This window comes from Gobio gobio (assembly GCF_949357685.1).
Source record: "Gobio gobio genome assembly, chromosome: 15".
Taxonomy (NCBI): Eukaryota; Metazoa; Chordata; class Actinopteri; order Cypriniformes; family Gobionidae; genus Gobio; species Gobio gobio.
The window spans coordinates 32,697,589-32,722,365 of record NC_137108.1 but is presented as its reverse complement, the minus strand read 5'-3'; the positions used below and the strand labels follow the sequence as shown (position 1 = coordinate 32,722,365).

Genomic DNA, 24,777 nt, shown 5'->3' with positions numbered 1-24,777 from the left:
TCATATTCTGACTAGAATTGAGTATGACGACGTCAGGCTACCATCTGGAAATCTTTGGAATACTCTTTTCAACATACTACGATTTGGGACTTACTAATTCTTTGTTTCGAATACTAGTATTTAGTACGGTTAGTATGCGGACGCAGCGATGGCCTTTTAGGGCTTCCGTATTCAACCAGCCAGTGAAAAATGAAATGCCTTCCACCTTGCAGTTCTTCATTTAGCCTCTAGGGTGCGACAATAGACTTGGAAAAGGAATATTTGCTATTTCAAAACAAAGGGGGAAGCAAAATGAGATAAGACCATAGGATAAGACTATTGTAATTGCCTGTCCCGACGCCACATATTGCTTTGTAGTGAAGTACGTGCTTTTGACTGACTGACTGATAGGTTCGCCTATGAAATTTAATTGGGAAAATAACTTGCTGACAGAAGTTTAAAGGACATGCTTAAAGTATATTGCGCCATCTTGTGATAAAAAAAGGTATGACACTCTTCATCCCTTTGCTTTGCACATATTTGTGGGATTATCTAAATAAACAAAACAACATTTTATTGAAATGTAATGAAACATCTGAAAAACAAGACCAGCAAGCATCTTAACTAAAGACAGTGTTAAGTTGTTCATTCATCTTGATTATTGTATATTAAATGTATTTTTACTGTGAAAAATAAAATACTAGTTATTTACACACACATTCTACCAGAACAGAAGTAAAGCTTATACAGTGATAGATAAAACCACACTTAAGATATTTGATAATACAAACAATTCTGCACTAATAGGGAGTTAATGCATCAAAGTTAATCGTTCCATTCAGACTCCTGTGGCTGCGACTGATAAAGGGAGTGACACGTGCTGTCTGTATATCCGTTTGCGGCAGGTAATTGGCTGTAATTTTCTGACATCATTGGCATAACTCCATCACACTGTATGCTACTGTCCATGTCTGTGTAATTTTCAGCTGGGGAAAAAAAAAAAAAGAAAGAAAATTATTGATCAGTGATTAGCCAATATCGAATAATTTGTGTTTTCTTTGAACTGATAAGTATTGTAAACTCTATTTACAGGCTTTTTAATTACTTGGATTACATTTACGTATATTCAGATATTCTTTTAACCACAGTGGTCTGTTTTAGCATAGCTGTTTCAACATGCGACACTGAAAAATGTCCAGATCAAGTGTAATCAGTTTCTCGTAAATTTGACCTTATGAGATCAGACCAGAAAAGCTGCTTACTGTAGAAACCGGAAACTCCGTAACTGCTGTCACAATATGATGTGTTTTGGTTTTATAACAGCATGTGAGTCAGACCCTTGTGTTTAGCAGAGACATCAAATACTTTACCGCCCCCACCAAATTAAGTGCAGGAGGAAAGTGTAGGAGTCGTGGGAGGCCAGAACAGCTCAACCCTACCAGAATAGGCCTATTTGACATGCTGTGTAAGACGAGGCCTATGTGGTTTGGATCCTGTCGTCTGCGAGTCGATAAGATCAGACGAGTTCAAAGGAAATGTCGAACTGTTTTAACAGTGACGCAAAGCCATATTTGAAGTCATCACAAAATTTGGTATTGCTCATTTCGAAACTATCCTGGCTGTGTTTATTGCATAATGTAGGGATGTTCGGTAAGATTCTAGAGAGCCATGTGAATATTATATGACAGATTTCCAGGTCACAGCTGATGGTGAATATACAAATGCTTTCCGAAGCATTCGGTCCTCTCGTTTATGTTTAAATGTTTGCATTCCAAGCCTTTCCTACAATAATAAGCTTACTGTAAAACACTTTTGAGTTTGAGATCAAACAATAGATTTTCCTGTTGAAGACCCCTGATGTAAATAGATATTTTACAGAGAGGTGTGTATGAACAGATAATGGAATATTTTGTCTATGTAAAAGGAGGAACATGTGTGTGATTATCAGAGAGAAACATGAGGATAACAAAGGTGAGTTTTACCTTTATGTTTATCACATTTTGCACACTTCTCCATGTCAAAGTCTGCAGGATATTTCAGGATGTCTGGAGGAAGCACTGGCGAGATGGTGCTTAAAGAAATCTCTGAGAACACACATGCAAAACATCAGTAATGGCTCACAATATATATAAAAAATACACGTCCTTTACATTAATATGTATTGTTAATGTTTAGATGTGCATTTAACACATTTTGATTATATTGATATGTTCTTAATGCATAAAATGGCAGAATTGTTTGTGTGAGAGAGTTGGATGTCATTTGTATTATGTATTTTACTTCCAGCAACCAATCATCAGATGTGTCTGATATTTTTAAGAGAGGTTGTTCTGTTTACATCACATTGATTTAAGTCTGTGAGCATGCATGTAGAACTGGTAGGATGTGGTTTACCAGCATCAGTTTAATCATAGGCATCTTGTGCACTAAGCTGAAAGCAACTGACAGAGCACACAACAGAAGCTTGACTGTACATCCACCCTGATGTTGGAAATCAGTGATGGCAGCAGATGTACGTAAGATTTTAGAGCAAGTTTATTCATCCCTCAGGAAGATCTATTGTTTTATCTCAAACTCATTTTTGTACAAATGTTTTACAGTATGCATATTATTTTAGGAAAGGCTTAAAATGCAAAGCATTTGCATGTTTAGTATACGTATGTATATTCATCCTGTAGCATTAGAGACAAAGTTTGGGGTTTCCTATCGATCAAATCTGCTGTTACTGCGACAGTAAATTACCCTTTTATGTACGTCAATGAAAAATTCTGCTCGCCCATCATCAAGGACAGTTATAGTCAACCTAGATCAACAACCTACAGATCTGAAATGAAGTCAGCTTGACTTTATTGACCACTCAGCAGAAATGTTTGTCTCTGTGAACTTGTCTTGTATCTTATATCTACAGAGCCCCTAAAGGGACATGGTGAAGGGGAAAAAATGAGATGGGAGGAAAAATTATTTGTCAGTGCTTTTGCGTTCTATTTCTTGTTTAATATTAAAAAATAAAATATGTAATTATACATTGGGCCTATACATATTATACATGTATTTTAAATGTATATATATAGTCCTTCCTTACACACATTTTTTTTCTGCATTTGTTGTTCCACGTATTCTTATACGGATGATAAGCTAAAAAATAGCTGATATTACACCAGTCCTTAAGAAGCCTGGTTGTGATGTTTCTGATTTGTCCAACTATAGGCCTACTTCAAACCTCCTGTTTTAGGTTCTGGAGTGTGCTGTTGCTACTCAGTTAAATAATTGCTTGGCACTGAACAATCTCCTTAAAACTTTTCAATCTGGTTTCAGAAAAGGGTATATCTTATTGCAGCTGACTCTGGTGTATGCAGTATCTTGGTCTTGTTAGAACTCAGTGCTGCTTTTGACACCATATGCCATTTTGTTTTGTTGGACAGGCTGCATTGGCTGGGTCTCTCTGGGACAGTATTCAATTGGTTTCAGTCTTACTTAACTAATCATGCTCAGTTGTTAGCCTGGGAAATCACAAATCTGATACTGTGCCTGTTCGGCAAGGAGTTCCTCGGGGTTCAGTGTTGGGCCCAACTTTATTTAGTGTATTATATATGCTTCCACTTGGGCAGATTATCAGGAAGCATGGCCTTGGGTATCACTGCTATGCAGACTGAGCTGATGCTTATTGGTACAATGGCGGCTACTCGTGAGGCCAATAATATCAACTTGGTTGTTGACTCTATGGTACTTCCCACATCACAGGTGCAGAATCTTGGTGTCAATTTTGATCCTCCGCTATCATTTGATGCACATCTCAAAAACTGCCTTCTATCAACATGACACGACTTTGAGCATTACTCTCTTTTGCTGATGCAGAAAGGCTCACAGGCTTTTATAACGTCTTGGTTAGATTACTGTAATGCCTTGTTCTCTGGCCTTCCAGTTAAATCTTTAAGCAGGCTACAGTATATTCAAGATTCTGCCTCTCGTATGCTAACTCATACCTCTCACACATTACACCGGTGCTTTCACAGTTGCACTGGCTTACCAGTAATGCTAGAATTGGTTTTAAAAAAGCATTACATGGGACAGCACCCACATATCTTTGTGATCTTATTAGTTCACACACTCCTTAACGTTCTCTTTGTTCTGCCAACACTCAGACTTTACTTCCTCAGCCTTCATGTACACTTAAGACCATGGGGGAAAGAGTTTTTTTTTATTTAAAGCCCCCAAGTTATGGAATGTGCTTCCCTTCAATATCAGAAATGCTTCTACACAGCTAAATCTCCAGTGTTAAATTAACACTCTTCAGAGTTTATTTGACTCCACACTCAAGAGTGTTAAAATTAACTCTGAAGAAGTGTTAAAGTTAATGAGATAATTAAGAGATTAATTAATTGATGATTGACCATTAGTGAAGACACCTGATGATAACAAGCAGAATCACTGAATGCCATTTTTAAGTCACCAGTATGGTGATCAGTGTTTGCTTTAGTTGGGCTCTTGACCCTTGACATTTTAACATACATTTTTGGATGGCTTCCTTTATAGCAGCCAGACAAGTCCAGAGAAAATGTGACCAGATGTTTTTGGTTATGTTTTGACAAAACTTGACTGTCAATCATCACTTAAATAATCTCTTAATTATCTCATTAACTTTAACACTTTTTGAGAATTACTTTTAACACTCTTGAGTGTGGAGTCAAATAAACTCTGAAGAGTGTTAATTTAACACTGGGGTTTTTGCTGTGTGTTTTGCAACATTCTAAAAAGTTGATTAAGACTTTCAAGGTAAACACCAGAAAATATACTCCATATTATAGTATTCAATATAATGTCACCTCTATTTCTTGCACTTTCGTGCGCTCTCTCTCTGTCAAAATTGATTGTAAATTGTGAATATTAACGTGAACCTATTCATAAATCAACATATCTTCCTGAAAATACATGCGTATGCATCCTTGCACGTTTAGCGAAAGAGACCTAATAATGTATTACTCTTACCTGATCTTTTTGAACGACGTTTGTTTCTCCAATACATTATAAACAGGACCAGAAATACAATTAATACAGTAACCACGATCCCTGTCCACAGGCTAGCAGGTAACAACCAAGAACAAGCTGAAATAAAGAATAAATAATGAGCTAAGAGTTAGTCTTTTTTACATGAATAAATGAATTTATTTGATTGATTGACTGACTGACTGATTGATTGGTTGATTCAAAAAATACATTGAACATGGCGACATTTCCAATATTAAAGTAAGAGATTTCCCAGTAGAGGTAGCTTAGAGAGACTCACATGTAGAGCATCTTTTAAAATCTCCACACTTAACATCTGATTCGCTGTTCCCAGGAATCTTCAGAATTCGATTAAAATCATCACAACTGTAAAATGACAGAGGAGGCAAAGATTTCAGATGGGAAACTTTATTAAATTTGTACAGCCTAGCAATTGAGCTAAGGAAAATAATTATGTTTGAGTTTAATGATATATTTATGTTTTGTTTGTAGGGCCTACTTTGTGTAGGCCTACGTGTAGAAAAAAAGGGAAAGAAATATTTGTGTGTATGAATATGTCAGAGAGAGTTTAAGAAAGGAAGCGATACCCACCCACCCACCTACAAAGTGTACGTCTACACTTTTTTTTTGAATGGAAGCAAATTAATGTGGTTTGATTTTGTGTAGGAGAATTGCACAAGACACGTTTACGTAAAACCGGTAATGGTTAATAAGCTACATAAAAGCTATGCATTCCTCCACTGACTTTTCTTTATATCAGATAGAGGTGGAAAAGAAAGGACCATTATAGGTGAAAAATTGCTAACAGAAAACAACTTTTTCATTTGTTAAGATACTTAACATGACCTAACAATGAACAACACTACAGCATTTATAGCTTATGTTAATCTCAACATTTACCAATACATTTTTAAGATCTAAAGTTGTATATGTTGTATATGTTAACATACGAAAATATATTGCTTATTTGTTAATGCATTACCTAGTGTTAACAAAAGAGACCTTACTGTAAAGTGTTACGGAAAAAAAAGCATAAGACTTGGAAATGATCATTAATGTGAGTCAGAAGCTTGTGATTCCAGCAATAGTTTCACAAGAGATCATTTCAATTTAAATAACTCTGTAGTCATACACACTGTGTGTGTGTGGGTGGGGCGGGGTCGTTGTGAATTTATGAGAAGTGTTGTGTTTCTCTGCCAGTCTGCTCAACCAAAATGTCTAAATTTGAGTCTCCATATTAAATCATGCGAGGAAAAATTAGTTTGCAAATGTTTATAAACAGCACCTTATGATTGTATGTAACACTGACTCTCACCTTGTATGATTTTTGCAGCCGGAAACAAAGTCCTCCACGTCACTGTAGGTTCCCTCTGGGCAGGGTGTGCACACAGTGTCTGTCTGGAACGTGTCTGCAAACACAACTTCAGTTATTCAACAGCCCACCTGCCACATACAGTCAAACCAAAAATTATTCAGACACCAGATATCAATTTTTTACTAGTGGGTGCAGGACACTTTAGTTCATTTATGTAAGTGAGGATAGCAAAATAAATTAAACACTGACATTTTATGCCCAAAAATTCTTCATACAGTGGACTATCAGCAAAATGTATAAAAATTTGGGACCAAAATTATTCAGACACTTTGACCTGACCATGTTTTGCTTTAAATGGTAGTTCGCCCAAAAATGTAAATTCTGTTATTAATTACTCGCCCTCATGCCGTTCAAAACCCTCAAGACCTTCGTTCATCTCGGAACACAAATTAAGATATTTTTGATGAAATCCAAGAGCTCTCCATAGACAGCAATTTAATTAACACTTTCAAGGCCCAGAAAATTGTTAAAATAGTCCATGTGACTCCAGTGGTTCAACCTTAATTTTATGAAGCGACGGGAATACTTTTTGTGCGCAAAAATAATGACAGTCTGTGTCAGTCTCCTACGCTTACGCAACAGATCTATGGAGGGGTCAGAGACATGGGTGTAATTTACGGGTGGGACATGTCCCCAACACAATTTAAAAGTAATTGAAAAATAGATTGCGGAATGTGTGTATTAAAGCAAAAGCACAAATCTACAAATCGTCATTCTTCATAATCTAATTCATTAATTTAACAAATTTTTCCGCCGGTCAGAAGCTTTTCAACGTCCTCAACGATGAATATTAAATCGATAGATTAGACCTTGTTATTATGAGAAAATATGTTGTTAAAACAACATATTAACATCTCGTTATTACGACATACTTGAATGGAAAAAAATAATATGTAGGGCCCATGTGGCAGCAATGTGTCACCGTACCAGGTGACCTGTTTCCATTGCAGTTTTGCCAAAATTTCCTTTTTCGAATTGCCTGAAAAACCACCTCATGCGAGCGTAAAAACATTTTTGCGACATATGGGAGTTTTTGCGAAATTGACGCTTTTCCATTGGGCGTATTTTCAATTCGCAATTTCAATTTGCGCATTTGGAAGGGTAATGAGCTAATGGCAGATTGCCAAATTTATCTTGCGTATTTTGATTGATATTAGGCTAACGTTACCCTAGATGTGTTATGAATGTTACGTTTTGCTTATTGGATGTTTATAGAATAATCTGTGAATGTGATGCATGTGTACATCAAAGTGAAAATTAAGTGCATTTCCAACTCTGAACTCAGTCCCCAAGTAAATTCGGTTATTAAATAAACACATAGCAAAACGAGTTGTGCGGTGTCCCCACCACTTTTCAAAGCAAAGTAACGCCACTGGTCAGAGAGCTCTCGGATTTCATCAAAAATATCTTAATTTGTGTTCTGAAGATGAACGAAGGTCTTATACGGGTTTGGAACAACATGAGGGGGATTAATAATAGAATTTTCATATTTGGGTGAACTATCCCTTTAAGTGTTTTTTCTTTAATTGTTAATGCAACCTTTTACACCACAGACTGAACAAAATGAAGCATTGCTTGGTAATTGGTTGACCTAAATTTGTATTATCTAATCATGTACTTGCATTAAACAGCTGACAGCTGATTGGTTGATTGTAATCCATTACATACCTTTCTATCAAAGTTATCTGACATTATCAAGATGAATTTGTTCTGACACAGTTTTACTCTGAGTTCTTGTCATATTTTATTTCCATTTTCCAAACTATAGCGAATAAACTCTGATAATGTGAGAAAATGTGAGAAAATGTTGAAGGTGTCTGAATAAATTTTGGTTTGACTGTATTCCAGTCCGAACACTCCATGGAAGCGGTTCAGCAGATCTTCCGACAGGTATAGCCACAAAACTCATGCTTTAATGCAAACTCAACTGACTGCTATTTTGACCTGGCAATATATGAGTCATTGTGGATATTGTGGCAAAGCATAGTGTTCTTTTCACACAGCTCATGATTGGTTTAATTCAGGTTTACTTTCCCTTCTCAGAGTCTTTCAACTAGTTTTCAGAGTAATCACACTGATACGCAAAGGTAGATACTTACGGCGAATTTTGACCCCTGTTCCCCGTGGACACGTGGAAGCAGGACTGCAGTGATCGCAGGAAGAATCGTTTGGCTGTGTACAGTAGTATCCCACCTTACACCTGCATTCAGTGTTTTTGTCCACCTTACACTCATTTACCATCACCAAGTTATGGCCTGTCACACACATACAAAAAACATTACTCCCTAAAAAAAGACATGTAGCATTATTAGTACAAAAGACAAGAGTAAAGGAATGTGAAATTACTGCTGAAGCACTCCTTGCAGGCTCGACACTGATTCAAGTTGTTTTCCTGATCACTGAATGTACGATGTGGGCAAGTTTCACACACTGAACGCGATGTGGCATTACATTTGGTAACCTCATATTTACCTGAAATAGAAAGAAAGCTCAGTTTTTGCACAAGACTCCACAATCACAAGAGAAGTCTATCATTTATAATCTATGCATGTAAAAGCCAATAATGCAGTAATTTGTTGACGTTGCTTGCATATGACCTGAAAAGATTTAAAGACTTTAATAAGTATTTGGAAATATGTCTCAATGTTTGTTCGCCCATTATTGAAAGTCAATGGGGTCCAAAATAATAGTATTGGACCCCTTTGACTTTCATTGACAAAAACACAATGAGAAATTCTTCAAAATATCATCTTTTGTGTTCTGTTGTGTAAGTGATGACAGAATGTTGTTATTTAATTTTAAATTGTACAGATTCCATTGCAGCATATACAATAAAATAAAAGTGGAATATGCAAAGATGCTAGAGCTTTTCTCCCAAAAAAAAAAAAATCACATTTGCAATTATAACCAAAAGTGTTCATTAATGTATGAAGTTCATTCTCCTCAAGTTCAGAGATGTAGTTCATCACATTAACTATGAACATCATCCACTATATTTTGATAACCAAAAAAGTGTTCAAATACGACATTTTGAATGATATATAGTTTTATCATTTAAAACATCTTACTAAAGCTTATTATTGTGAAATATTTTGCTTGAGAAGTGTGCTTGCGCTATCTGTCATTAAATTAAATGCGGTTTTGTTATATAATGTGGTGCATACATACTTTTTTTTAAAAATTCCATTTAATATATCATTATTTCAAATGAATACAGAATATCCTGTGTAATGTTAATGCGTAGATTGTTAGCAGTACAGTACAGGATGTCCTGCATATAACAGAGGCTCTAGTGGGCTGGTTTCACCTTGATGAAACAATATGATAAGAAAAAATAATACGATGTGCCTTACAATCAATTGTATGGGAAGTTATGTCACTAAATTAGCACCGAACTCAAAACAAATTGAAAATAAATTAACTTAAATAATGTCGCTGTAAAACATCACAGTAAAGAAAAGTTCAGTCTTTTTCACATGTTGATTTGTGAACTGCTTTCATAATGTTGCTTAAAGTTTAAATAGAACCTAAATTTTGACCAACAATGATTAAAACAGACTTTAATATATTATAATATTAAATACAGCCTAGTTTGTAGCGTAATGATATGAAAATCTTACCTTTCGGACATTTATTGCATTTCACTTCTCCCATCTCGGCTACTTTCACTGTTGTCTCGGTTTGGTCGTTTCAGTGTGAATAGTTTTGTGCAGTCATATGAAGCCTGTTGGCTTACACCACTTAACACCAATTATGGAAACTTGAAGTGATTCTAAATGTCTTGACGTTACCAAGAAATGTATGATTATTTGGTAATGCTATTGTGTCAGTTTTCTTCTTCTCTTTTCTCTTCTGTCTGTCTGTCACACTTACTTGCTTACTTTTTGTGTGGTGTCTCCGTTTATCGGCTGCAGGCAGATGCAGGCAGAGGAGTACTTTTTTCTCTTTCCTTTGTGGCTTTTTTTTTTTACGTCACCCACTCTTAACCCCTCTGTTACTCTTTTTTTCTACCCAATGCAATGGAAAGCCCCACTACCTCTATCCACCCTCTGCTCTTGTGCTCGCGTTCTCTCGCCTTCCTTCCTGTTCATGCGCGCTGACAGAGATAATGTCAACATTACAAGACCTGAATTTATTGTGTGATTGAAATTTTTCTGAAATAGTATTAAGTAAAGCAGTCAACATTATTGAGGACATCCAAAGTAAATCATCATGAGTACTTTTAATACTAGCATGATTGAGGTGTCAAAAGTTTGAGAGAAGTTTCTACTCAGCTAGGATTTACACCAACAAAAAAAAAACCTACATCCATTATGTATTTTATTTGCAAAATATGAATGTATTTGTTGTTATCTGCTCTGAAAATCACACATTTGTGTGATCTAAATGTCAGAAAAATTGAGGTCTGACATGAAAACCCACAGACACTTTCGTGGAAGACACTGTGTGTGTGTGTGTGTGTGTGTGTGTGTGTGTGTGTGTGTGTGTGTGTGTGTGTGTGTGTGTGTGTGTGTGTGTGTGTTCCTACTCTTTTCCTCATTTGGTCAGAACTGTTAACAGTGTAGTTTCATATCATTACTGTACTCTCTAATTTGAGTGCTGCCATGCCGTTGCACCAAGGACCTTCTAAATACCAATATCTAATATTTTAGTAGGAAAAGGTCTTTCCTCGCATGATTTATCTAATCTCCAACGTGTTGTTGAGACAAAATGTGCTGTCTTAAAAATTACATGTTTAGGTGTTTTAATGAACCAAGTGATGTGAACAAACTCATCAGTTGGCATCACACAGATTTTATATCAGGCCGGTTCTAGGCATGGGCAGGGGTGGGCTGAGCCCACCCAAACATTTGCCTTGCTCACCCAATCAGAATTAATTAACTGATTGCGTTCATCTGTTTTTTATGATTGATTAAAACAATCTAAGGTGGGCTCTGTGTTGAAAGGTTTGATGAAGGGCTGTAGAATGCCCCACACAACCACAAAAATAACACCAGAAATGTGTACGGCCCCCTTAACCCCGCCCCCCAAGTACATCGAAGAGATAGGCCTATTTATAGACGTTCATGGACCGCTCATGATTAGCCTCAGTGGAGTAACTTTAACCTAGTAATTACGGACCCCCGGTGCAGCCACAAATATCATAACTATAGGCCTACACTGTAAAAAGAACACACAAAAAAAAAAAAACACGGATAATGTACTGGCAGAAAATTACCGGTACATTTCCCGTTATAGTTACGGACATTTCCTTCAACTCTAAAATGGAAAAACTTTCACGGACAATCCGTATACAGAAATTTCTATAAAATAATTGCATATAATTGGTAGCAAATAAATCAAGAACAGAACAGCAGGGTTGCCAACTTTTGAGATCAGGTTGGAGTGAGATTTTCTTTTCTTTTTTTGGGGGGGGGGGGGGGGGTACTTAACCAATTACCGTACGATTATATCGATTTCAGTATCAATTCATAGCCTGCTGTAGGCCTACATATAAGATTATATCGTATATCGATTATATCGATTTCAGTATCAATTCATAGCCTGCTGTAGGCCTACATATAGCCTAAGATTATATCGTATATCGATTTCAGTATCAATTCAAAGCCTGCTGTAGGCCTACATATAAGGAAATAAGGATATGTACGTTATTAACATTTTAAAATTTCCCATTTAAAGAAATCTAGTGTTTGATCATATCAAAATATTTATTAAAGGGGTCATAGAATGGTACATGCACTTTTACAAGTTGATTATACGGAAATGTGTGTTGGCAGTGCCTGTACACAACCATCCTATATTGATAAAAATACATCCAGTGTTTTTTTTTAATCTCCTTATATATTTTCCCCTGTCTCAAATCGAGCCGTCTGACCGTGTGACGTTACACGGTGTACGCCCCTCCTAAGATTGTTGATTGACAGCAGCGTTTCAACACAGACCCGCCCTGAGCAAGCTGTCATCAGTCCGCCATTGTTGATACTCTGGAGCAGAATGGCGTCTAAGCGATTTTGGTGTTGTGTTGTTGGGTGTAATAACGAACACAGCAGTCGTTTTGATGTTCCTAAATCCGAACCGCTGAAGACCCAGTGGCTGCTGAGTTTTGTTTTAGAAGGGAGTATTCCCCCCGATCAACGTCAATGTTTGCGCAATCATTTCTCAGCAGACTGCTTTATAAACGAGCGTCAGTATAAAGCAGGTTTTGCTAATAAGCTGCTCTTGAAAAAAGGATCGTGTTCCTGCTGCACCTCAGGAAGATCGAAGATGTGAGTGTAACGTTTTATCAACCTTTATATTAATCTTTGTAAATCGCTTGCACGCTTCACGATGAATGAGGCTAATGTTTACAGGGTAAGTTACATTACGGCATGCTTTCTGTTTATGACGTTCTCAATATAATTCATAATCCCACGTTTATAATGAACAACGCGTTATGTTTGTTATTACAAACTGTGTACTCGGGTGATAAAGTTAACGTGGTAACACTACACTAAGCTTACTTTTGTACATGGTTTATAACGGTGTCTGTTACTGATTAAGAAGTAATGTAAAAAAAAAAAATCTTATAACATAACATCAATCTGTCAATTAACTAACATCAGTAAACACATAGCAACTACACTACTCTGGCAGTACAAAGATAGATCAAAGTGACATGACGTTAACCAACCATTCAGAAACGTCCTGTTCGAACTTCGATGGGTTCGTCATCTGTTCCTGGTCCGACTCCGGTTCAAAATGATAAGGTTGCTTAGATGTGTCTTCAGAGACTCCCGTTGCCATTATTTCTCGAAAATATACCCTCAAATGTTGTCAAGGCAACCCTCCACATGTGTTGTGGTGTTGTGTCGGGTCGAACCGAACGCCCCACAGAGCAGAGGGGGCGGGGTGAGCAAAGCTCATTATCATTTAAAGTCACATACACTGAAATGACTTGCTAAAAACTGAGCTGGTTTTGACCAGGTAAATTGAGTGTTTTCTTACAATACTAATGAGAATTTTTAATTAAAGTATATTACAAACTTTTCATTTAGACACTAAAGAATCATATTAACTTGCACAAAAATGTCATTCTATGACCCCTTTAAAATGCAAAACTGCAATACTTTTTTGAGCAACTAGATTAGATACATGTATATTGATTAAAGAGCCATAAAGGCACCAGTGGGTAATGGCATTACAAATGGAAATTATTATTTTTCAAGCCACAAAATGACTCTAATTTGCCTCTTTGAATAAGAATTCTCTAATTCAACCTTAATACTAATTGTAATATAAATAAGAAAAATATTAGAAGAAAAATATTTTAAGTGGTCAGGACCATAATTATTGCACAGATAGTATTTATTACCAAAATATCTCAAAATATTCAATTCATATTTTTGAACTAAAATATAGAACATTTATTCAATTGAAAAATAGTTAAGGTGTATGGTCACATTTGACCATCAATGTGTATGAGTGTATGAGGGCTAAATACAGGAAAAACATTAACATTAATGTTAACAATGTTGCATCTCCATCACTCTCTATAATAAAACGATCCTGTATGGTTGACGTAATAATCAATGCACACTATGCTGTACTGTTTACCAAAACTTGCTGCAAACACCTGAAGTGGAGATGTTGTGTATCAAGCCATTCAAATGCATTGACACAGCGCTAGAAGTATTGAGAGCTCCGTGGAGCACGTGACCGCGCGCGCACCCGCGAGATGAGAGAGCATGTCACATCTCCGTTTTTCAACACTCTGGCTTTAACTGTTATGCCATATTAGCGCCAAAACGCTATTTATTGTTTGAATTTCGCATTAAAACTTAAACAAATCTAAAAGCTTAGACTTTGTTTAATATCAAAAGCAGGTTTGGCAGTTTGGCGTGAGATTAAGTTGGGCAGCGTGAGAGCGTGAGACAGAGTCTGAAAGCGTGTCACGCCAAATGCGTGAAAGTTGGCAACCCTGCAGAACAGGCTTGTTTTATATGGTGTTATCTGAGGTATATTGCATTCTGTTTTGAAACTTTTTGATGCCGTGGACCTCAAAATATTACCTTAGAATGAGCAATTTCTACATACGCCGCGGGTCCCTTTACAGTGAAATCGCTATTTTGCGCCGTCATGTTTTTACAGTAGCCTAGCCCTAAACAGACAAAATGCTCTACAGAGTGCTAGTCACTCTCTGCTCTCTCATTTTTGTCCTGGGTTGGCCCCCGTAGCTTTTCTATGTGCGTCGAAAGTGGGTTATTGCAATTCACAACCTCACCGCTAGATGCCACTAAAATTCACACACTGCACCTTTAAATATTTTTTTCACACAAACTTTTCCTCACTCAGAGCCCCTAGCACACTTTGTTGCGCCCCTGACCCCAGTTAAAACTTGAAGATCTTTACAACAACAACAGAAGTGGGATTCAAGGCTTGCGCTAAACTTCTCTCTGTAAATAGTGAACCATTTTACTTCCTTGTTTTTGTGTTAAAGCTAAAACACTTTTACTTCCTTTGATTGGTGTCTTAAGCTTGCTTAGCTCTTTCGAATGTATAAATATGTGAGACTGAGTAATTGGTAATGTTAAACAATTTGTGGAGAATATTAACATTGGCCATGTAATGTAGTTGTTAAATGTACTGTTGCATTGAAGAAAGGTAACGACACGACATAAAAACAAATAACTAAACAGCCCTATACACCACTAACATTTCACATAGTAGCCTACAGTAGTACACCCCCCCTGTTAAACGACATATCATAATTCAATCAACATGTTTGACACCATTTGACCTTTTATGTGTGGTTGTTACGGTAAATGGTTGTTAGAAAAGAAATTCAAACAATACAGTGCAGATAACCTCTTCTTCCTCTGTGCCCCATCTCTCTCTTTCCCCTCTATACCTCCCCTCTCTCTCTCTCTCTCTCTCTCTCTCTCTCTCTCTCTCTCTCTCTCTCTCTCTCTCTCTCTCTCTCTCTCTCTCTCTCTCTCTCTCTCTCTCTCTCTCTCTTTCTTTCTTTCTTTCCATTTCCCATTTATCTGTTCTGTCTCTTCCTCTTTGTATGTCTCCACCCCTCACTTTCCTCTCTTCCTCATTTCTAACACCAGAGGGCGTACTAACTCTCAGGTCAAAGTGCATGCATGGATTTTAGCATTGGAGGCTAGCCCATGTATTTCTGGCTGCACATTTCTGTTATAAACAATCTGCGGACAAGCACAATTTGTAAGTTAACTGAAATACTGTTTATTTTAGTAAATATGTTGACTTTTAGAGTGAAAATAATTGAACTCAATTAACACTAAAATACACATTAAGAAGAATAAATGTATTTTTATAGAATATGAAAAAAAAAAATTTATATATATAATTGCATTGTTTAATGTAGGCTAATGTATCATTGTATCGTTTGACAGTATTCTTTATCCGGTATATAAAAGGTAGTGAAGATTAGCAAATAGATAAAATTAATGATAAAAAGGCTATTTTTTTAAAAGGGACAAGACCTTTCGTTTGTTTACCTGGGCCCACATGAAAAAATACTATAGTATATTATAGTAAAATACCAGTAAAATTACTCTAGTAAATACTATAGGGTTTTTTAACCATACTATAGTAAAGATACTACAGTAAATTGTAGTATATTCTAGTATATCAAGTATTTACTACACTTTGTTAATTTACTGTAGTATTTACTATAGTACAGTTCAAAAACACTATAGTATTTACTACAGTAATTTTACTATAATATACTATAGTATTTTTTCATGTGGGGGTTGATATCTTGTTAAGTGTTCAAAAGTTTCCATATACATTTTGGGGGCCACTGTACATAAACAATTACATACAAATCTTATATAATTGAATAACTGCATAACTTATAAATAATGTAAATGAGGCTTGTATCTGCCCACAACAATGTTCTGTCCGGAACAGCCACTACATCTTCACTACAGTTCATCTCAGTCCAGGGTGAACGCCCACTGACAGATGTTGAGAAACACTCGTACACTCAAGTATGTTGACTGTTTTTAGGGGAAAAGTGGGCTGGGACATGATGATGCAAACAGAGCATGAAAGTGAAAGTGCAGAAACAAGAGAGAGAGCGAGTTTTAACACTTCTCATCATGATTGTTTTCTGGTATGTATTGCTCTACATGTAGTCATTTTTCCAAATATTGCATCTATCCAATGATGTTAACATAATTATCTGTGATGTTCACATCTATCTATCTATCTATCTATCTATCTATCTATCTATCTATCTATCTATCTATCTATCTATCTATCTATCTATCTATCTATCTATCTATCTATCTATCTATCTATCTATCTATCTATCTATCTATCTATCTATCTATCTATCTATCTATCTATCTATCTATCTATCTATCTATCTATCTATCTATCTGTCTATCATCTTAATCTAATCTAATCGCTACATGCTATGCTCTGAATTTGTTTTTATTGTCTTTTCTGCTTCATTTCTACTCAACTATTTTCTGCCTCATTCTCCATTATGAATTTGTTTATTTCTGACTTTCCCCCTCCCTGTCCAGTGTTATTGTCCTTCTCCTTCCCGTGTGTGGGTCAGTGCCGTTGGCTGGATGGGTGCAGTCTCCTGGACACCCACGAGGGTATGACCCTGATTCCAGCCTGACTTGGAAAGAGTGTGCTCCGACCGGACACAAAATCACTCTCACTCTCATACATTTGGACCTGGAAGAAAGCCTTGAGTGTGAGGACGATTCCTTGAAGGTGTGTGTGTTTTTTTCCCAAAACTTATACTGTATCTGTGCGCACATAGAAGTGCAGTTTTATGTTAAAGGTCTTTGTGTGAAAAATACAATGTTCTGCAGTGTATATTTTACATCAGTTATTTATAATTTGTGTCTTTGTAAGTAACAACAATTTTTGTCCAGGTATTTGCAGATGATGAGCTGCTTTTCAATCTGTGTGGACGAAAGTCCATGAAGGAGCTGCAGGCATCTATCAACCCTTTCCTTCACTCCTTCCCTGGCGGTTGTCTTTCTGTTTCATTTCTCGCAGACTACTCGAATCCTGAGAGACATACTGGATTTCGAGGCTTTTATGCCATTCAGGGTGAGTAACAGATTATGAGTAATACACTGTCTGCAGGGCAGAAAGGATATGAGATTGTGGGTCATTGAGAATGTTGTTAGCCATTGCTTTAAAGGAGGAGGGGGGTTCTAATGCTATTTAATGCATTCTGAATTATTTACACTGTTAAAGAGTTGGATTCTCATGAAACTCAAAAAACAAGTTGGATGTATGACGGAGTATTTCTGTGCCAAATACACTCCTTCAGGATTCAAATAAGTTTCGTAAAGTTTTTTTCAGAGTACGGCCCTGTATGATATCATAAAGGGCGGAAATTCTTGTATAGTCACTTCTCCCGGATGAGCGTGTGCGCACATCAACCAGAGCGAGAGCAAGAGCAACGAGCTCCGTTCTGGTTACGGAAGCGGTCAGCAGCGCTGTCATTTTGTTTTTAGACCACGAACAATGTCACTAAAGAAGTGTGTTTCTGGTTGTGAGGGAAAGATAACCATGTTCAGCTTCCCAAATAACCCAGCGTTAAGGAAACAGTGGATGCAGTTTATTTTTCCGGAGCAGCAACAGAGTTCTGCACGTGTGTTTGTTTTTTCACGGTCATGATTCGAAACCGCAGGTGGTGAGTTAAACTGCATCAAATGTCTGTGTTTTGTTAGCAATTGACGTGTAAGTGCATATAATGTAAATCACACAAACCTATAGTGATCGAAAGTTATCCAGGGATAATGCCATGATGTATTGTGTGTGCGCTCCTGACTCTTTAGCTACGCCTACTGCACTCCTCCACGAACTCGGCTGTTTTCCGGAAACAATCAGTACAGAGTATCTGGCTTTTAATAAATATAATAAAACTAAAGACTCTTTGGGAGATATGAAGGATGCAATACTACTCTATAGATACTCAATATTAACATGAGATTGGCATAAACTTTGTGTGTTATGTAACATCAAATCCTGTTGACTTTTAGATTTTGATGAGTGTAAGGACCCTGATAATGAATGCACCCAACTCTGCAATAACTACATTGGAGGTTATCGCTGTTTCTGCAGACCAGGTTACATCCTTGACCCCGATAAGCACACCTGCCAAGGTAATGAATGGTTGTGGTCGAATGTAAAATCCATTATTTTTATTATCCTGTAAATTACTTGACTACTTAACATAAATAAATACATGGACATGAAATATTGATTTTAATTTGAACAAAAGAAAATCTCATTTGTATATTTTCTTAAAGTTTTCTCTAAGTGCTAAACAATCATCACCATACACTATAACTATATATATCTATAATAATATCTATATATATATTAATAATCATTGTAATTCTATAACAGAATAGGGACACAGAGGAACAATATTTTTGGAATCCCTTTCAGACATTTATTTCCAGCTGATGAATGATTAAAACATTGAAGGCCAATTAGAACAGGTGTTCTTGAAGATGGTAAAGAGGTGTCTTTATCTCTTGATCAAAAAATGTATTGTTCAAGTCAATGATAGGCTTCGATGATATATAATAAAACATTATATTGACTTCTAAAACCATTTTCTAATGTCTATTCAACAATTTACTTTAAAATGTGTAATTTACTATACCTAATCTGCTAATGGGGGCTTTTCTCAACAAATATTTATATATGTGATTAGTTGTGATTAATTTGATTAGTTATATAGCAGGTAGTGACACATCTTGTTTTCTTTCTGTCTGTCTGTTAGTTAGCTGTAATGAAGATCGCAAAGGCTCTCGAGAAGGTGTGCTGATATCACCTGGCTGGCCCGAGCCGTACCCTGAAAACGCTATGTGTTCTTACACTCTGGCTGTAGAAGAAGGTCTGCAGTTTGAGCTGACGTTCACAGGCGTGTTTGATGTGGAAATGAAAGAGAATGGACAGTGTACCGACTCATTAACTGTATGTTTTTTTTTTATACAATATTTAAACATAGTCTCTTTTTCTTTGTATTTCTCCTCATTGACCTTTTCTGTCTTTCTATACCCATTCCTCTTAGATAAAACCTCTCTCTGGTGATGCTAGGACATTTTGTGGAAGGGATCTTCCTCCGTTCTTCCTCACAAGGTCTCAACATGTTGAGATTATCTTCAGGACAGACCATCAAGGAGCAAACCGAGGATTTAGCCTCAGCTACAGAGTGAGAGGTGTGGTTGTTGCCCCCTATCTTTAAAATTACGCAAGGATAAACTGCATATTCAGGATTGGTGGAAGTTCATGGAACCAAATGTAACAATCTGAGAATCTGCCATTGAAAAACCCATTTTGATGGACAGTGCTGGGTAGATTACTTACAAACTGTAATCCATTACTGAATACATATTCCATGATGAAGATTGTAGTTAGTAACATAATCTATTAGCCTACATTACACATTTAGGGAGGTTATATAAATTGATTACTTTTTAGATTACTTTTGACCTAACTCGTTTATCACATTGATTCGAATGGAATAATCTTGTAACATATTGATTTAAAAATGCGAAGAGAGAGAAAAGTTATTCCAGTCTTTGTTATCAACAATGTGAAGTGTGTTAAACATGTCAGGCTTTCTCATGCTGGCGTTTGTGTAGGAGCTGCAGGGAGTTAGTAAAGTGATGAAAAGCTTATAATTCATTTTATCTTAAATTTTTTTTTAAATCAAATGTTTCTGCTATGTGGCCTCTCAGTTTCCATAGCTGCCTAACTACGCGGCCAATCTTGTGTGCGCAATCCCACAAAACTGGAAGAATTTCTGAACATATAATTACGCTAAATTATTTTTTAGAAAGGAAAATTTAAAAGAACAAATTAGGAGAATTAGGGAGAATCATGCCATTTTGTGAATATTAAGTAATCATGTAATCAATAAAAAAGTAACTGTAGTCTGATTACAAGTATTATAAAATGTAATATAATCCAATTACAAGTATGTAATTTCAGGAATCTGATTACGTAATCCAGGATTACATATAATCAGTTACTACCCTGCATCGTTGATATACCACTGATATGAATATTGATTGAAAATTGCTGTGAATTGTTTATTTACATGTTGAATTGTTGTTTATTTTCTTTCTCTCAGAGATGAATTGTGCTGGACCTGTGACGCCAACATCTAGTCTGATTTCACAGCATTCTGATTCCAAATATCCCACGGGCCACAAGGTTAAAGTGAAGTGTGACAATGGATATGTATTAAAATTGGTAAGTATTTCAGGCTGATTGGTTTTAACTGCAGATTAATGTTATGGGTTTGTTGAGAAACATTTTATAAAATGTATTTTTAAATATAGATTAAAACCAAGATGATTAGATTTAGATGAATTGTATAATTAATAGAAATGTATAAATAAATAATTTATTTAGAAAAAAAGTTATGCATAATTTAATAATTAATACATTGAAATTGAATTACCTTAAATTTGGGTAGTATGCTTTTGCAGTTAGATGATAGCAGTCAGCACATACGGTAGTTTATGAGTCAATCTTTGTATCACAGAAGGAATCAGCTGAGGTCGAGTATGAAACCACATGCCAGAAGAATGGAGAGTGGAGTCCTGTTATCCCCTGTGAACGTGAGAAAATGCCGCCTTATAATGTCTTCTTTTCTTGCTTTCTGGGAAGACATCTTATATTTTGACCTGATAATTGTCCACCCTCTCTTTGATCCTTAGAATTAAATGGGTTGTCTTCACTACCGTTCTCCCTATATACAGTTAATGAGTTAATGTGATGTGATGTTACAAGCTCACAAAACAGCTGCCTAGCACAAATTTGCTAAGTAGCCATTTGAAACAGCTTTCATGTGGTGGGCACACCAATGCCCAGAAAATGTTTGGCTGCTCTAGGCATGTGACGGTATCAAATTTTGATGTCACGATAATTGCTGAAGCTTTTATTACGGTATATGGTATTATCACAATATTGAAATAAGTTGCAAAAAAGGTGATATCAACAGGTTTAACTTTTTAACTTTTTTTTTTCTTATAACAAAAAGAACTCTGAACATTTAAAGGGTTAGTTCACCCAAAAAGGAAAATTCTGTCATTAATGACTTACCCTCATGTCGTTCGACACCGGTAAGACCTCCGTTCATCTTCGGAACACAAATGAAGATATTTTAGTTGAAATCCGATGGCTCAGAAAGGCCATTGGCACAATGCACTTTACACTCTCAAGATCCAAAAAAGGTACTAAAGACGTCGTTACAAAGTCCATGTCACTACAGCGGTTCTACAACAATAATTTTATGAATCGACGAGAATAGTTTTTGTGCGCAAAAAATCCCTAAATAACGACTTGTATAGTGATGACCGATTTCAAAACACTGCATCATGAAGCTTTGAAGCATTATGAATCAGCAAGTTGAAACATGATTCGGATCGCGTGTCAAACCGCCAAACTGCTGAAATCACGTGACTTTGGCGATCCAAACCGCTGAATCGACTCAATGATTCATAACGCTTCGAAGCTTCATGATTGCAGTGTTTTGAAATCGGTCATCACTATACAAGTCGTTATTTAGGGTTTTTTTCGCACAAAAACTATTCTCGTCGCTTCATAAAGTTATCATATAGAACCATTGTAGTGAGATGGACTTTGTAATGACATCTTTAGTACCTTTTATGGGTCTTGAGAGTGTACAGTGCATTGTGCCAAGAGAGGCCTTTCTGAGCCATCGGATTTCAACTAAAATATCTTCATTTGTGTTCCGAAGATGAACGGAGGTCTTACGGGTGTCAAACGACATGAGGGTAAGTCATTAATGACAGAATTTTCATTTTTGGGTGAACTAACCCTTTAAATACTATAAAACAATACAATACACAACAAATGTTTCAAACAGATTAAAGTGTAAAAGAATTATAAAGAGCAATAGGTAACACTTTACAATAAGGTTGCATTAATTAATTCATTAACTAATAGTAAAAATGAGCAATAATTACATTTGTTACTGAAGTTATCACATTAGTTTAAAAAAATACAACTGATAATTGTAAGTTCATGTTAGCTCAGGTGCATTAAATAATATAGTTACAACTTTTGATTTTAATAATGTATTGGTAAATGTTGGAATTAACATTAGCTAAGATTAATACATGCTTTAGAAGTATTTTTCATTGTCAGCTTATGTTAAATAATGAATGAACAAATGTTAACTAATGGAGCCTTATTGTAAGTGTTACTGAACAATAATAAAGAATCAGAAAATTTTCAATCAATATCTAGGACATGTTTTAGTCCAGATTCAAATGTAAAAATTAAATAGCCTATTAAGTATTTGGTGCTATGATGAACACCATTGCAAATACAAAAATCTGAATGGCTGTTTTAAACATTTAAATGCTCTTCAGAAACAAAGTATAGCAGCTGCTTTGGGGTTAACGCCTGCATTTCTGCTGTTCCATCAGTGCCATTTACTGTCAGAAAGTGAGAGTGCATTTTCTTTTAGTGCTTCTCATGCACATGCCTCTTTTTGACACAGCACGCATGCAGTGTTGCACATTTAAACCGGTTGATGGAAAAGTATTCTTAAAATGCATTTGTGCTAAATAATTATTCACAATATTTTGGAGTGCCCACAATAACAATACTGTATAGGTTCATTATCATTCACAATCTATTGTATAACTGTATATCGTAGATGTCTAGGCAGTTCATTAGGTTTGTAGACACATCCAAAATGCTTTTTTAGCATGAAGCTGAAATTTGTTAGTGTCATTTAAAAAAAATTATAAAAAAAAAAACCTCTTCTTGTTTTCCTCCACAGCCGTGGATTGTGGCAGTCCAGAGCTTCCTGAATTAGTGGAGCTATCAGAAAAAGATCCTCCAACAACGTATCTGAAACAAATCAGTTTCAAGTGTAAATCTCAATATTATCAACTGGATAAAACTGGTGAGATGTGTATGGTTTATGTGAACATTATTGGTGTAATTCTTGATAAAAGAGTAATTGGTTCCACATCTTTGTCTGACTTTGTCTGTCTTCCCTTTCCTCAGGTAATTTTATCTGTAATGCTGAAGGTAATTGGGTGTCTGAGAGTGGTCAAACATTAACAGAAGATTTGCCTAAATGTGAACCAGGTACTCAGTCATCCTAAATACACCTATAAACCCAAATTTACTTGGTTATCTTTCATATCTCTTTTTCATATATTTCCTATTTCTATCTCTCTCTTTTAGTGTGTGGAATGAATACAGATGTCTCTTTTGGTGGCAGAGTCTTTGGTGGGAAGCCAGCCAGTCTGGGGCAGATTCCCTGGCAGCTCTTCCATAAGTCATCTCCCAGAGGTGGTGCATCTCTGATCAGTGATTACTGGGCTCTAACAGCTGCTCATGTAGTGGATGGATATGAAGAAACAACCATGAATTGGTTAGGGGGACTAATTGATGGTCAAGACACAAACGCAGTCACTATGGAGACAGAGAAGATCATAATTCACCCAAATTATAAAAGAGTTGGTAAAGGAAAGCCAAACAACTTTGATAATGACATTGCACTCATCAAAATGTCTGCCAGGGTGACACTCGGTCCAAACATCAGGCCGGTGTGTCTGCCAAAGAAAACAGATGAACCTGTGGCAGAGGGCACAATCTCAGGTTTTGGTGGAGTTAAAGGAGGTAAAATGAGTAGACATCTGCTTTATGGACTTGTTCAGACATATCCACTTGAAATGTGTGTTTCAGGAGGTCTTCCTGTCACCCATAACATGTTCTGTGCTGGAGGAAGCAGTGTAGACAGTTGTAAAGGTGACAGTGGGAGTCCTTTGTTTTTCCCCAGTTTGGGCTATGGGTCTCCAGACAAGCCTTACCGTCTTACAGGCATTGTATCATGGGGTCCTTCTGATTGTGGAAATGAAAGCTTTAAGGGCTACTATACTAAAGTCCAAAACTACCTGGATTGGATCAAAGAAACCATTGAAAAAAACTAACATCAGCACACTAAAATGATATTTACCTACACCAGTTGTTATTAAAATGCACATCAGAAAAGTCTCTGTCTACTATATCTAATCTGCTATATATAAATGATTCAAGTCCCCAATAAAACCATTTTCACATATAAAGACATTCAGTCTCTTTTGTACTTGTCACAAATGTTCACTCTTTTTTGCCTAATATAAATACTTTTTTATTCTTATTTTTTATATATAAATTAAGATTTATTTCATGAGTAAACCAGCATGATAACAGCTCACATGTTTCCTCAGCCTGCCACATCTCTCTTTTTTCTTTTCCATGCCTCGTACTTTTGCCTTTCTAGATTTGTTTTCCTCTTCAGCCAAATCAAATAAACCTTTTTATTGTGACTTTTAAACTCGATGCCCACTTGCGATGCTTAAACAGCAAATTATAGAAAAAAACAC

At 36.2% G+C, this 24,777-nt stretch overlaps 2 protein-coding genes across 3 annotated transcripts; one reads left to right on the top strand and one right to left on the bottom strand.

Moving 5' to 3' along the window:
• Window positions 1-385: 385 nt before the first annotated feature.
• Window positions 386-10,449, bottom strand: LOC307138794 (tumor necrosis factor receptor superfamily member 5). Its single transcript, XM_079837375.1, has 8 exons — window positions 9,979-10,449; window positions 8,705-8,830; window positions 8,458-8,613; window positions 6,299-6,392; window positions 5,264-5,349; window positions 4,966-5,082; window positions 1,962-2,063; window positions 386-965 (listed from the first exon to the last, which is right to left on the bottom strand). The coding sequence occupies exons 1-8, from the start codon at window positions 10,010-10,012 to the stop codon at window positions 805-807; spliced, it is 876 nt and encodes a 291-aa protein (XP_079693501.1). The 5' UTR covers window positions 10,013-10,449; the 3' UTR covers window positions 386-804.
• A 5,024-nt stretch (window positions 10,450-15,473) lies between these two features.
• LOC307138951 (mannan-binding lectin serine protease 2-like) lies at window positions 15,474-24,481 on the top strand. Of its 2 annotated transcripts, XM_079837682.1 has the most exons (13): window positions 15,493-15,565; window positions 16,376-16,481; window positions 16,900-17,098; window positions 17,263-17,443; window positions 18,385-18,507; window positions 19,137-19,330; window positions 19,428-19,575; window positions 20,493-20,614; window positions 20,910-20,985; window positions 23,181-23,306; window positions 23,411-23,494; window positions 23,594-23,931; window positions 23,974-24,474. In XM_079837682.1, exons 2-13 carry the CDS (start codon window positions 16,414-16,416, stop codon window positions 24,340-24,342), a joined length of 2,028 nt encoding a protein of 675 aa, XP_079693808.1. In that variant the 5' UTR covers window positions 15,493-15,565; window positions 16,376-16,413; the 3' UTR covers window positions 24,343-24,474. The 2 variants fall into 2 exon arrangements, with proteins under 2 accessions (XP_079693809.1, XP_079693808.1); XM_079837683.1 differs by having other exon boundaries at window positions 15,474-15,565; window positions 23,594-24,481.
• The last annotated feature ends 296 nt before the right edge of the window (window positions 24,482-24,777 follow it).

Bases quoted from the DNA above. Each gene is read 5' to 3' on its own strand.
- LOC307138794 (XM_079837375.1), bottom strand. From the start codon at position 10,012: ATGGGAGAAGTGAAATGCAATAAATGTCCGAAAG. The intron at 8,831-9,978 runs GTAAGATTTTCA...TTTCTATTTCAG, and splicing joins ATGCAATAAATGTCCGAAAG to GTAAATATGAGGTTACCAAA. The intron at 5,083-5,263 runs GTGAGTCTCTCT...TCTTTATTTCAG, and splicing joins TTTTAAAAGATGCTCTACAT to CTTGTTCTTGGTTGTTACCT.
- LOC307138951 (XM_079837683.1), top strand. From the start codon at position 16,414: ATGAAAGTGAAAGTGCAGAAACAAGAGAGAGAGCGAGTTTTAACACTT. The intron at 17,099-17,262 runs GTGTGTGTGTTT...ATTTTTGTCCAG, and splicing joins GTGAGGACGATTCCTTGAAG to GTATTTGCAGATGATGAGCT. The intron at 23,495-23,593 runs GTACTCAGTCAT...TCTCTCTTTTAG, and splicing joins TTTGCCTAAATGTGAACCAG to TGTGTGGAATGAATACAGAT.